General features: G+C 37.4%; 1 protein-coding gene across 2 annotated transcripts; it reads right to left on the reverse strand.

Moving 5' to 3' along the window:
• Positions 1-241: 241 nt before the first annotated feature.
• On the reverse strand, positions 242-3,396 carry LOC124099793 (procathepsin L-like). Of its 2 annotated transcripts, XM_046455016.1 has the most exons (7): positions 3,271-3,396; positions 2,849-2,971; positions 2,603-2,749; positions 2,197-2,421; positions 1,590-1,752; positions 850-967; positions 242-341 (listed from the first exon to the last, which is right to left on the reverse strand). In XM_046455016.1, exons 1-7 carry the CDS (start codon positions 3,394-3,396, stop codon positions 242-244), a joined length of 1,002 nt encoding a protein of 333 aa, XP_046310972.1. The 2 variants fall into 2 exon arrangements, with proteins under 2 accessions (XP_046310972.1, XP_046310973.1); XM_046455017.1 differs by lacking the exon at positions 850-967 and having other exon boundaries at positions 319-341.
• Between the last annotated feature and the right edge of the window lie 9,497 nt (positions 3,397-12,893).

Here is a 12,893-nt window from a genome sequence, read left to right on the forward strand (position 1 = left end):
TTTATTAATCAAATAAATTGATAAATTATTTAGATGACTCAATAATACAAATCTATCTATGGCAGTAGAGTAGTGATAAAATTTTATCAATATAAAGTGTCACAGAATTCATAGCAATACTGAGTTTTCAATGACTCAAATGTTGGATCCAAGATAATAGTGGCTGATCAGTTTGAAATGGAAATCCCTCTTATATACATGTTGCCACCAGTATAGGCATTTATTATCACTGCCCATGACTTCACACCAGGGGGTAGCTGGCTGCTGAGGCAATTCCACAGTGGTTGTTCTTGTCTCTGGCAATCTTCATATAACCATTCATGCCCCATTTTTCACCCCAGCTGAAAGAAGAGCAAGTTTTCCATCTTAGAGAATAAAGCTCATTAGATTTGTTAACAATGACACTAGATTTAAGCACTGTGCCAGAGGCCACAGACTTCACAGAAGGAATCAGGAGAGACAAATGTTCTTGTTCACACAGTATAAACTTTTGAGTCTAAATCTGCACATAATCTCTACTCTTGACTCCAAAATAATTGCAATACCAATGACACAAGACTGAGAAATCAAGAGTAAAATATTTTTTCCAGTAAGATGTATTATAGATATATAAAAAATTCAGAATTTAGAAATACAGTGTTACATACCATGTTAATAATACCCCAATACCCCCAGGAAGCTTGTGATCACATCTTAATGTTATAATCACACATTAGTAGTTCTATGTCCAACCAGATTAAATAATGATTTCTGGAACCTGTATCCAAATACTGAGTGGAAACAAGAATACCCTTTTGAATTTCAAATATAAATATGTTTGCATATTTATATCTCACTGGCAACTTATACCTGTTCTTGATCAGCCAGTATTTATTGTTGCTCGATTCTGCTCCTTCAAAGCCATAGCCAACCACCAGAACAGCATGAGACAGCGAAGTGTTGCTGCAGTGTGGATTATAATAAATTCCTGGAGAATAAAATCAATGCTGGGGTGAGAGACTCCAGCAATCTGACACAGACCCACCCTGTCACCCATCTCAATCCCCTGAAATGACAAATTCCAGATCAGACTTAAAAATAGGATCTATTGTTTTTAAGTCGAGGAATCTCATATAAAACTGACAGAAATACAAATTAGTTTCTATCCCTTAGTAAAAGGTATATCTAGAGACATGAAAAGTCACTCTTGAAAATAATTCTACTGCTAGCATGTCAATCTTAGGGAATAGCATAGAATGCAAAAAACACTTGAATTGAGATACTCTTTTCAGATTTAATAACAGAAATAAAAATATTGGAAAATTTTTTATTACCCTATAATTAGAAAAATCAATTTAAGTAAACTAAACATTTAATGACATAGCTATTTAAAAATGTTGTGAGGCACTAATATTCATGGGGATATACTTCAAGTAATGTCAAAGGGGAACATCAGACACAAATTTATCATGTATAGAATGAACATGAATATGTAAAATTCATGCACCAAAAATTTTACATTAACCTTTGCATGCCAAAGGGTCAATCATATTTGTGTGTCATGGTGCTTTTATAATTTTTATGCATCAATTTCTATAAAAAATACTTACCTCCTTTATAAAACTTGAAGGAATCATGCTCAGCATCAATAGCAACTGAAATAGGCCCCACAGTTGCCACAGCCTTCAAAAGGGCCTCCTCATCCTCTGGGATGTCAATAAAGCCTTTGTCATTAGCAACGGAGTTCTGAGGACTGTACCTGCAGGGCCGGTTCTTTTAATGATAACAGGGAAGAGAGTTGATTATTGCCATCACCTCCTGGGGAACATGAGTTAGAACCACAACCCTTAACAGTTTGCAGCAGGATTTCTAAGTCAACACTTATAAATCATCTGAAGAAGTAAAATCCTATCAGTTGATATAAAACTGAAAATTAGCTCATATACTTTTAATGGGACCCCCTAGGTCTACCTGTTCATAAAAAGTTTTTCACATTAGAACTCTATTCACATGCTCCATGTTACATGCAAGTAAGATATGTTAACCATCTCATCAGAGAATTATGCAAAGGCAAACAACATATTGTGATAACACTAAGAGTTTGCAGAGATTGATTCTAACATATGGCAAGTAGATTCTGAAAAGGCATCTTATCTCTGAAAGTGTTTCATTTTCCAAAACCCAAGTTGAAATGACAACACAAGATGATCCATTTACTTGTGCTTCATATGGATAGGATGCCTCTGAGTCCAGGCCTCCATTGTCCTTAATATACCGGAAGGCATGATCCATTCGGCCACCATAACATCCATAATTGCCTTGAGGCAGAGAACAGTCGATAAGGTTCTGCACACTCAATGGGACCAGTTTTTTAGTTTTCCGGAACATCTGTCCTTCAAGGGCACCAGTTGCACTAAAAGCCCAACATGAATTACAATTACCCTGAAAGGAGAATACAAAAAGCAAATAGCAAGACTTTGACAACAGCTTATCTATTTGAATATTCTCTTCTTAAGGAAAAAAAAATGTTAACTGTATGTCCCTCCAAAATCTACCAAAGTAAAGATGTCAATTACTCTTTGTTTTCCAGTAGGAAGTAGGTCTGAATTAAACAGTATCATACCTGATGTTTCACAGCAGTCACATAGCCTTTCTTTCTCCAATCCACAGATTTGGGTACATCACCAAAGAGAGGTTTCTGAAACACTTTCCCTTTCTTGTGTTTCTGGTTTCGAAAGCCATTCACCATATTACTGAATTCTGCTCTGGTCTTCAAGGAAAAGTAAATAAAATGTTGGAAAGGAAGATATGTTGTTTTAAAGAACTGAGTACAGGAAGCACAGAGTTAACCAATCCCCGCTCCACTCACCATGTCACCAAAGACATTCATTGCCATGATGAAGCTGTGTTTCCCTTGGTTATATTCTCCATTGTGCAGTTCAATCATTTTCATATTCTTCTCCCACTCTGCTTTCCTTTGTCCTTCTTCATTCTAGAAGTACATATCATTAATGCTCTTTCTTTATACTTACAACCCAATCTATGCTCACCCAGTGGATTTGTTGCCAGATATGAAAAGAAACCATGACCAAGCATGACTCTACATTTCTGGAAGTAATTCTCCAAGCTCAGACACAATAAGGGAGTGTTTTCTCTCATTGGGCTCATAATAAGTGCCATTAGGTGAGTGCCTCATAAGAGGTATTTTCTAGAAGCTACTGTGGTTATACTCCTACAACAATAGACACCATTCTCTCCCAGGTCCCTCTGGACAGTTTTAGTGCTACCAACCATGTCATATGTTTTCCTGTGCTTTGCCTTCCACTCTTGCCACTGTGCTTCTAAACTGTGATCAAGTTTTGGAGCAGGTGAAGCCATTCCAAAACAAAGGATGGCCAGGAAGAGAGAGGGATTCATGTTTCAACAACCTAGAAAGGGAAAAGAAATAAGGGTTTGATTATATTTATCCTTCTAAAAAGTCATCTTACTTTCACCTGAAAAATAAAGGCTGCCATGGTAGAATAAAAATATTTCAATTATTCTCCCCAAAATTTATCCAAAGACTGTGAAAGAAGCTCACAGTATTGTGTGTCAATTAACTTTTGTCACTGTGACGAATACCTGAGTAAGTTTCACTAAGGAGAAAAGATGTATTTTGGCTTACATTGAAACCCTATTGCTCTGGGCCTGAGTTGAGGCATAACATCATAGCAGAACAGCATGGTGAAGGAAAACTGTTCAGCTCATGGTAGCCATGGAGAGAGGAGGGTGTGGGAAGAGACAAGTTGAACACTTCTAGAGCATGCGCCTAGTGACCCACTTCCTCCAACAAAGTCCTATCTCTCCTTCAGTTTTCACAACCTCCCCTTAGTTCATTCAGCCATGGTGGGTTAATCCTTTGATAAAGTCAGAACCCTCATGATCTAATCACTTCTTAAAAACCCCACCTATGAACACTGCTGTACTGGGGACCAAGCCCTTAACACATGAATCTTTGGGAAACACTTCATATTCAAACCATAACAGTTTTGGTTGGATTAAAGCAACCAAGCCAGATTCGATCAAACTACCAAAATTAAAAGCAGCATTCCCAGAGCTTTAGGAATTGTGTCAGTGTATGAAATGGTAATTAAGCATATAAGGGTGTGAAGATTGCTATTCAATCAAAAGTTTAAGTCAACAACTAGAAAGTCATTGGTCCAGGTCTTGTATCAATTAATGAGATCACCTGGGAAAAACTGTATTAATGAGGCAGCTGAGGCCAAGTAGAGGTAAAGGTCCCAAAAATTTTCCAGGCTATCTCACACTTTATTCTTGACTAATATAGAGAGGAGATGATACACATCTTGGAACCTCCCCTTCCTGAATGAAAGATTTATGTAATGCCCTTCCTCGGGAAACTGAGAAGGACAGCACCCAACACTCCAGCAGTTCCACACTTGAGAGTGTGCCTTCCACACCCATACTCACTACCCAACTAAGGACTGGAAAAGTGGCCAAGTAACCACAAGCCAGAACTACAGGTGAATACCTGGGCAGGGGCGGGTAAGTCCTAGGGCTGTGGGGTATGGTATCAGGTCAGGCCTCCCAGGCTCACTTCTACAATTCCTGGCCAAGGGCTGTCATCTGCTCCAGCCCTTGCACATGCTCACTGAGGCCAGAGTATATTACACCACTGCAGGCTGTGACAAGATAGAACTGCACTGTCCTACCTGACCAGACCTGCATGACTTGCACTACTTGGGGCCCCCTGAGTGGTCTCAGTGCCTCCTTGCATTCCGAAAACACCTTATTCTGCTTCCCCACCTCAAGCCTGACTGTGCAGATGCTCTTGTTCCTGGGGGTTGCACTTGTCTTCTAGACCTTGTCCTTACAGAGTTCCCCTCTTCTTAGTCCTTGTTCCTGCCATACCTCAGTGAGGCTGGTGGCACTCACCTGGTGTGGCCAAACCTTCTGCAGGTGCTCTCTGAAGACTTCTTGGGTCCTCAAAGTTCACTAAGCTTCAAGCATCTGGTTTTGCAACACCTGGACTCAAGCTTTAAAGCCAACAGTCTGCTAGAGGCCGCCCTCACCTCCACTATCTCCCACACTACAATTGGCTGCCCCAGCTGCTGGGAGGACCTTATGTGAGCTCTGTCTCCTATGGAAGTGATGAAAATCTGTTCAACCTGTAACAGATAGTGGATTTCTTATCAGAGGAATAGTTCTTAATGAGGGCAAGTTTGGCCGTCTTTTTGCCTCTGGTGACCGCCCTTTTTGCCTTCCCATCATGTGATACTCTCTACCATATTATGAGTCAGCAGGAAGACCATTTCCACATGTGATAGATTGATATTAGACTTTTCAGCCTCCAGAACTGTGAAAGAATGAACTTCTGTTCATTAAAAATCACGTGGTCTCTGGTTTTAAGGTGCTGTTACAGCAGTACAAAACAGATTATGATACCTTCTCTAGGTACTTCATATCAGTGGAATCACACACAATATTTGTGCTTTGTCTAGACATTTTATTTGGCAAAGTCTTTTAGTTTCATTCATCATGTAGCATGTGTCATAATTTCCTTCCTTTTTAAGTTTAGATAATATTTCATTGTATTGTAGATATTGTAGTACTGACTTTTATTTTTCTAATTGCTATGTAGAACATTTTTGCATGCTTATTTGCCACTGGTATATATTCTTTGGAAGAATATCTAGTCATGTCCTTACCCATTATTTAATTGGTATTTATTGTTGTTGTTTTAGTAGTTCTTTACATTTTCTTATACTAATTTCTCAATACATATATGATTTGTAGACATTTTCTCCCATTCTGTGGACTGTGTTTTCATTATGTTTATAGAGCTGTTTTATGATGAAAAGTTTTTACTTTTGACAAAATCCTATTAATTCATTTTTTTACTGCCTGTTTTTCCATGTTATTTTGAAAATTCTTACCAAATCCCATGTCACAAAAGGTTTTCTCTTGTTGCCTTCTAAGTGTTTTTATAGTTTCAGCACTTATATTCAGGTATTTTACCTACTTAAGCTAATTTTTGTATACAATGTAAGGGAGAGGTCCAACTTCTTTCTTTTGCATATGGATATCCAGTTTAACTACAACCATTTGTTGAAAATGTTCTTTCCCTCTTGAATAATCTTGGCATTCCACATGAATTTTTAAAATATTTTTAGATGTTGATGAACCTCTATTTTATTCATTTATTTATATGCAGTCCTGAGAATTGAATCCAGTGCCTCACATATGCTAAGCAAGTGTTCTACCACTGAGCCACAACCCCAGCCCTCCACATGAAATTTTTAAAAGCAATTTATTAAAAATTTTATTTTAAGGCCTTTAAGGAATAGAATAAATATACCAATGAATTTGACACAATAAATGAGTCAATGGTACCAACTAGTTTGGGGGAGGTACTAGGGATTGAACCCAGGGGCCCTTAAACACTGACCCACATCCCCACTTCTTTCTCTTTTGAGACAGAGTCTCACTAAGTTACTTAGGGACATTCTAGATTACTGAGACTGACTTTGAACTTGTGATTCTCCTATCTCAGCCTCCCAAGATGCTGGGATTACAGGCATGTGACACTGTGCCCAGCCCAACTAATTTTAATGAACAGGTTTTACAGTCACATTTAGGCCACAACACCATAAGATGCATAGGGTGGAAATATCTACAACTGCACTAGGACCTGCCCTTAGAATCTGTCAGAGGCTATGGGTCAGGTTCTTCTGTGAACAACAGCTTCCTTTTTTGTATCTTGGGGTGTGATATAAATGCCTGGAAAAAACATGCATTTTTAATACCAAACATGGCTGAATCTACAATTAACCAAAAAATATTTAACTACAAGATAAATAGGGGAGAAGTCTATTTAAACAACAACAACAACAACAAAAAGATATAATTATTTCAAGTCATTGAAGTGGAAGTGCCTATTTTTAAAAAATCTCTAAAATAATTCATAATAGAAAGGTGTTATTGCTAACCATTTGCTTCTTCTTTCTACTTCTCTAAACTTGTCATAACAAAATAACTTCAATGACTTCTAATTACTGAAATAGTCACATTTTAGACCAAGCTTTAGTTAGACTTTAATAAAATGCAATTGGCAGAACTTCCTGAGTCTTATTTAAAATGCAGTACTATGAAACATGTTCTCTTGTGTATCTGTATAGATTTCTTTTTCTCATAAAACCAGATATAGTTCTTTACATAGAATCACCAAGTTTTAAGCTGCTGGGAAACCAAAATTAGAGTGGTAGTATGCAGGACACTGACATCACCTCTCACCACCGTATCAACATCTCCAATTTGTTTAAGTTGCCTAAATTACTTTTAAAAGGCACTATCCAGCAGACTGCAACTGAAAAAATAGTTTATTTTTTATATACCGTATAGAAAACAGTTTGCTGATGAACACATGTTTATATAAAACCATTTGTGAAATAAATCTCTGGGGTCTTTGTTTTTCCTGAAGAGTTAAACCATCAGCCACTTCATTGAGAAGGTAAATGAATCAATCACCAAAATTTTATGAGCATAAAAGCTTTCACTTTATGCTCATTGTCCTTTGCATGGTACACTTGCATTCTGCTTAGAACTCATCCTTCTATAATGGCTTCTCTAAGGCTCAGCCTTTCCACTAGAAATCTGAGATTAACCACAGTAATCTTGCTTTGACAGAAAACTGGCAAAGAATGTGATAGATATGTTTCAGTGAAATAATGGTCAAGACTTCTGGTGCAGGACATAACAGGGAGCTGACCTTGGAGAGCTCATCTCCTTATCCTTATCCCAGGATCTATAGTCTGTAACTCTTTGGAGGCCAGAGATTCTCTTCCATAGATATGACTGTGCCTCTGCCATCACCTGATTCTTCCTCCTACAGTAGAAAAACACCATCCCAGCAGATGGGACCCCATGCATAGAAAAATGTGCTTAAAGAATCAATTCTTGCTTCCTCATGTTAGAGCAAATGTACTCCATATTTAACTGTCAAGTGTTACTTTGACAACCTCACAATGACCTTGTGAGGACAAGCTTCCTTACTCCAGAGTAGAAGCTGAGTTTCTCAGTGGATGGACCATTTGGCTTTGAGGATAATGCTTGGGATCACAGCTAGAGGTCCAGTTGGAGGATAATTTCACCAAGATATGGAGGCAGCAACCATGGAGAAGAGGAGGGTGAAGTGGAGACAAGACACAAGAAAACAAACTGCAACCATAGAGTGGAGTCAGTGATTTAGCAGAATGTTCAAAGTATATTTTGAGATTTCTTTTTTTTTTTTTTGAGGGCTTGGAGGAATTGATAAGTCTTGATTATCTGCTTCTGTTTCCTTTCTGTGTTTTGTTTTGTTTTTTAAGATTGTTTTCTGTGTGTTTTTAGAATTGTTGAATAAATGAATTTCATTATTTTAATACCTGAGATTGTCCCTGTAGCATTTTCACTGATTTAAGCTTCAAAGTCTGACAGTGAATTGATTCATGGGGAATACAAAGGGCTTTTGTCTACTAGAAATGATCAAGGAAGACAGGCTCATGAGGCATAGGGAAAATTACCTTCCTGGATGCCGATGGGGCAGGAAGATGAGGAGCCCCAGCCAGGTGCAGGCAGCACATATTCTTCATGGTCAAAAAGATTCCCTGCTTGACCAAACTTGGGTCAGGTTCTGAAACTTCTGCAAACCATACATGTACACTTTTTAAAATAAAATCTAATTTTAGTAAAGAATAATGCTAAGTTTATCAAGAACACCAATGTTTGATATCTGATCGTCCTCTATATCTTAGTTTTCTCTTTATCTTTCTTCTCCCAGATGCCGTCAGATCTCCCTGTCCTGTGTTCATCAAGGATCCTGTTAGGTCCATTCAAGTGGATCCCCCTTATCCTTGATGTTTCTTGTTAATTATCTGTCCATTGGCCCTAATCCTGCTCCTTGGCCATCAATTTCCATTTCATATTTGAATTTGAACCCAATATCTCTCCTTCACATAATACCCATTGCTATCTTAATGACCCTGAATAAAGTCTTCATAACTGTGCTTAAACAAGTGTCATATAATAATTTTTCTTTAAAGTGGCTCCCCTGTCTTCCTCCTACCAGCATAACACAAAGTGAGTCAGCACATATATCAGTATACAGACAATGGCCTCAGGAATCACATTCCACTTCTCTTGATGCCCTCTGGCTTCAGAGTTGAGTGTGCTAAGCAAATGATAAGGAACAAGCCCCAAAGCTCAGCTTCCTTTTCTAAGCCCTGCTGGCCTGACTTGCAATGAAGCTATTTCTTTTCTTTAGAAAAAGACCCTTTACTTGTCACTTATGATTCTGCAGTCCCCACCACTGTGATGACCCTCACTTATAAAATGGGGTATAAAGGAGTAGTGTGGAGAGCAGGCTGTGCTCTATACTCCATGATGTATAGTACAAGAGTTTTCAGGCTATTCCTAACCCGGAGTTACTCCATTTTATAAAGCAATAGTTTGCCATAAGCTATTTTATTTTGAGTACAAGTGCAAAAGTAGAATGTCTCTAAACCTTATTTACACAAACAACCACCATCTGCCTGGTACCATAAGGTAGAAATTGATCAATAACTCATACATGCCAACATATCAAATTAAATTGGAGTTTCTGGATATGTGGCCATCCCAAATCATATCATGAACACCAGACACAGGCATTTATCAACCTCACCAGACATAATGCCCTTACCTAAGACCCATAAAGGAAGAGCCCCCGATATCAGGCATGATAGCACTGCGCCCTGATCTTGTCACCTATTCATTTGATGAACCTTGCCCAAGAAAATCACCAGAGCAATGAAACTGATTTCCTGTTCCATCAGACTTCATTATAGCACAGTTTCTCCTGCCCATGACAATGACACACAGCCCACTCCAAGCTGGTACCTCCAGCTGACACTTCAAGCTGACACTCTGAAACTGATGGAAAGGAAGATAATTGGAGATTTTCCTGGATCTTAATTTCTATTGTATCTTTTTTGATTTTCCTTCTGTGTTGTAGAAGTAGTGAAAATTATCTGTATGTTGTCTCCTGTTTATTATATTGATTGGGTGAAGAAAATTCCATAAATAAGAATATTTTTCTAAAAATACTAAACTTTGATAACTAAGGAGGTGAAAGTCTCTAGAGTGGAATTTACAAAACATTGAAGAAAAAAAATGAAGAAGCCAGAAGATTGAAAGGCCTCCCATGTTCTTGGACTGGGAGAATCAATATTGTTAAACTGGCCATATCAGTGTAAGTGTCAGTGCAATCCCCATCAAAACACAGAAAATACACTTAACAGAACCAGAAAAAAATTCTAAAATTCATATAGAAACATGAAAGATCCTGAAGAGCCAAAGCAGTCTTGAGCAAAAAGAACAATTCTGAAACATCACAATATTTGATTTCAAAACACATTACATTATACTATGCTTTGAACCTGTAGATTGCTTTCAGTGGTACAGTCATTTAGTCTCTCAATCCAAGAACATGGGAGTTCTTTCCATCTTCTAGTGTCTGATTTCTTTCTTCATAACAAAACAGCATGGTATTAGCATAAAAATAATCACACAGATTAATGAGATCAAATAGAGTGCCAAAAATAAACTCATGCATCTAAGGCCATCTGATTCTTGACAAATCACCAAAAGCATATATTAAAGAAAAAAAGAGGCTCTTCAACAAGTAGAGCTGGGAAAACTGGATATCTACTAATAGAAAATTAAAACTAGATGCCTATCTCTCCCCCTATACAAAATGAGTTCAAAATAGATCAAAAACCTTAATGTAAAATCTGAAATTTTGAAAATAGAGGGGAAAACATAAAGAAACACTCCAAGACATATGTATAGACAATAACTCCTGACTAGGACTCTGGTAGCTCAGGAAATAATAGCAAGAATTACAAATTATCAAATTAAAAATCTTCTGCACAGCAAAAGAAATGATCAACAGAGTGAAGAGACAGTCTACAGAATGGAAAAATAACTTTACCAACTATTTATCTGACAGATTATTAACATTCAAAATATATAAATAACTCAAATAATTTTAACACCAAAAGAACAAATAATTCAATCAATAAATGAACAAATGAGATAATTAGACACCACTCAAATGAATAAGTAGAGAAGATGAATAGTTATATGAAAAATGCTCCATGTCTTTAACCATCAGGGGAATGCAAATCAAAACTATATTGAGATTCCATCTCACCTCAGTCAGAATGATTATTATCAAGAAAACAAAAAATAACAAATAAAGGCAATGATGGGTTGGGGGAGGAACATTCATACACTTTGGTGGGAATGTATATTACTACAGCCATTATGGAAAACATCATAGAGGTTCCTCAAACAAATGAAAAATAGCTCTATTATATGATATAATTATACAACTCCTGGGTATATACCCAAGGAAATCAAATCATACAATAGAGATACCTGCATACTCTTATTTTATGGTGGCATTTCACTCACGATAGCCAGGTTATGGAATCATTCTAGATGCTCACCAATGGATTAATAAAGAAAGAAATTGTAATATATATATATACACACACACACAAAATGGGGTATTATTATTCACTCATAAAGAAAAATGAAAAACTGTCATTTGCAAGAAAATGAATGGAATTAAATATCATCATGTTAAATGAAATAAGCTAGACTCAGAAAGACAATTATTATGTGTTTTCTTTCATATGTGGAATCTAGGGGTGGGGACAGATAACATGAAGTAGAAGGGGGCTATTAGGAAAGGCAAAGTGTGCCAAGGGGACAGGAGATAAGATAGGGTAATAGAGAGGGTGGACGTGATCCATCAGTATATTATGAAAATGTCACCAGATACCTGTTGAGAGCCACAGCCAGTTGGAATGGCCCCTGGCATTTTGCCAGAAGTAATGGTTGAGAGGCGAGCCAATAAGATGATGATAATTAAGTTAAACTGTGTATAATTGCTGTGACTGGATGATCCTGGATTGAAACAGGCTGTGTATTCAATTGTATATAGACCCCTTTAGAGTTCTTGCGGGATTCCTGGGGAGTTCCCTTGGTTGGTGAAGTTCTGGTGGAGGGAGTTCCGTTGGTGTGTGGTGTTCCTGGAAGGGCCGCGTGGGTGCGTTCAGGGGAGTTCGGAAATAAAGTTTGTTCCTGCTTGAGTGGCTCGTGATTTGTGCCCAGCCAGACTGCGGCAGATACCCACTGTTTTTATACAATGTGGGCTACTAAATATAATAAATATTTTTAAAAAAATCAATGATTGTACTCAGAATATGTCTAAATGCTAAAGTAAAGAAAAAAAAATTCCTAATATTTGCTCCCTGGAAGATTCATGATTGCTCTTACTTGAACTTTCTTTTTAGGTCTAGTTAAGAACAAAAGCACTTTACATGTTTTCTAAAAATTAAATTTTGTATTAAATCTTAAAAGTAAAGGAAAAGACAAAACAAAAGTTGAAAATTAGAAATTTGAACATAAGGCTTTTTTCCCTAAATCAGCAAAAATGTGATAACTTGATGTATATTTTGGGCAATAAGTCTCTATTATTTTAGATCAGGGGTAGCAACTTTGGGCCATCTCTCATGCACCAAAAAGTCCTTTTCAGTCTGCATAGGTTAAATACTTTATAGAATGTGAATTTCTTTACATAAGAGGTAGATTTTCTGTTACCCAAATCCTCACTACTCTCTACAAATCTCCTTGTGCATGCATTTATACTTCCCTGCAAAGCATTTCAGCTCTCAACCTCTATCTCAGTGGTTACTGATGTCTCTTGTATCTTCTTCTCCTTCAACCTGTAAACATTTGTGAATCAAACAGCCAACAAGGAAGCTATCCTCTCTCCATAGATCCCCCCTCATGAATTTATTCCCCTCATGACTTTGTCCTAAGAATGT

Source organism: Marmota monax, unplaced genomic scaffold, assembly GCF_021218885.2.
Source record: "Marmota monax isolate L192 unplaced genomic scaffold, Marmota_monax_Labrador192_F-V1.1 WCK01_AAM20220418_F8-fsc00483, whole genome shotgun sequence".
NCBI classification, from domain to species: Eukaryota; Metazoa; Chordata; class Mammalia; order Rodentia; family Sciuridae; genus Marmota; species Marmota monax.

Coding starts and splice junctions, on each gene's coding strand:
- LOC124099793 (XM_046455016.1), bottom strand. CDS start 3,396: ATGAATCCCTCTCTCTTCCTGGCCATCCTTTGTTTTGGAATGGCTTCA. Junction 1,753..2,196: donor CCTATCCATATGAAGCACAA/GTAAATGGATCA, acceptor TATCATTAAAAG/AACCGGCCCTGCAGGTACAG. Junction 342..849: donor TACTGGCTGATCAAGAACAG/GTATAAGTTGCC, acceptor CTCTTCTTTCAG/CTGGGGTGAAAAATGGGGCA.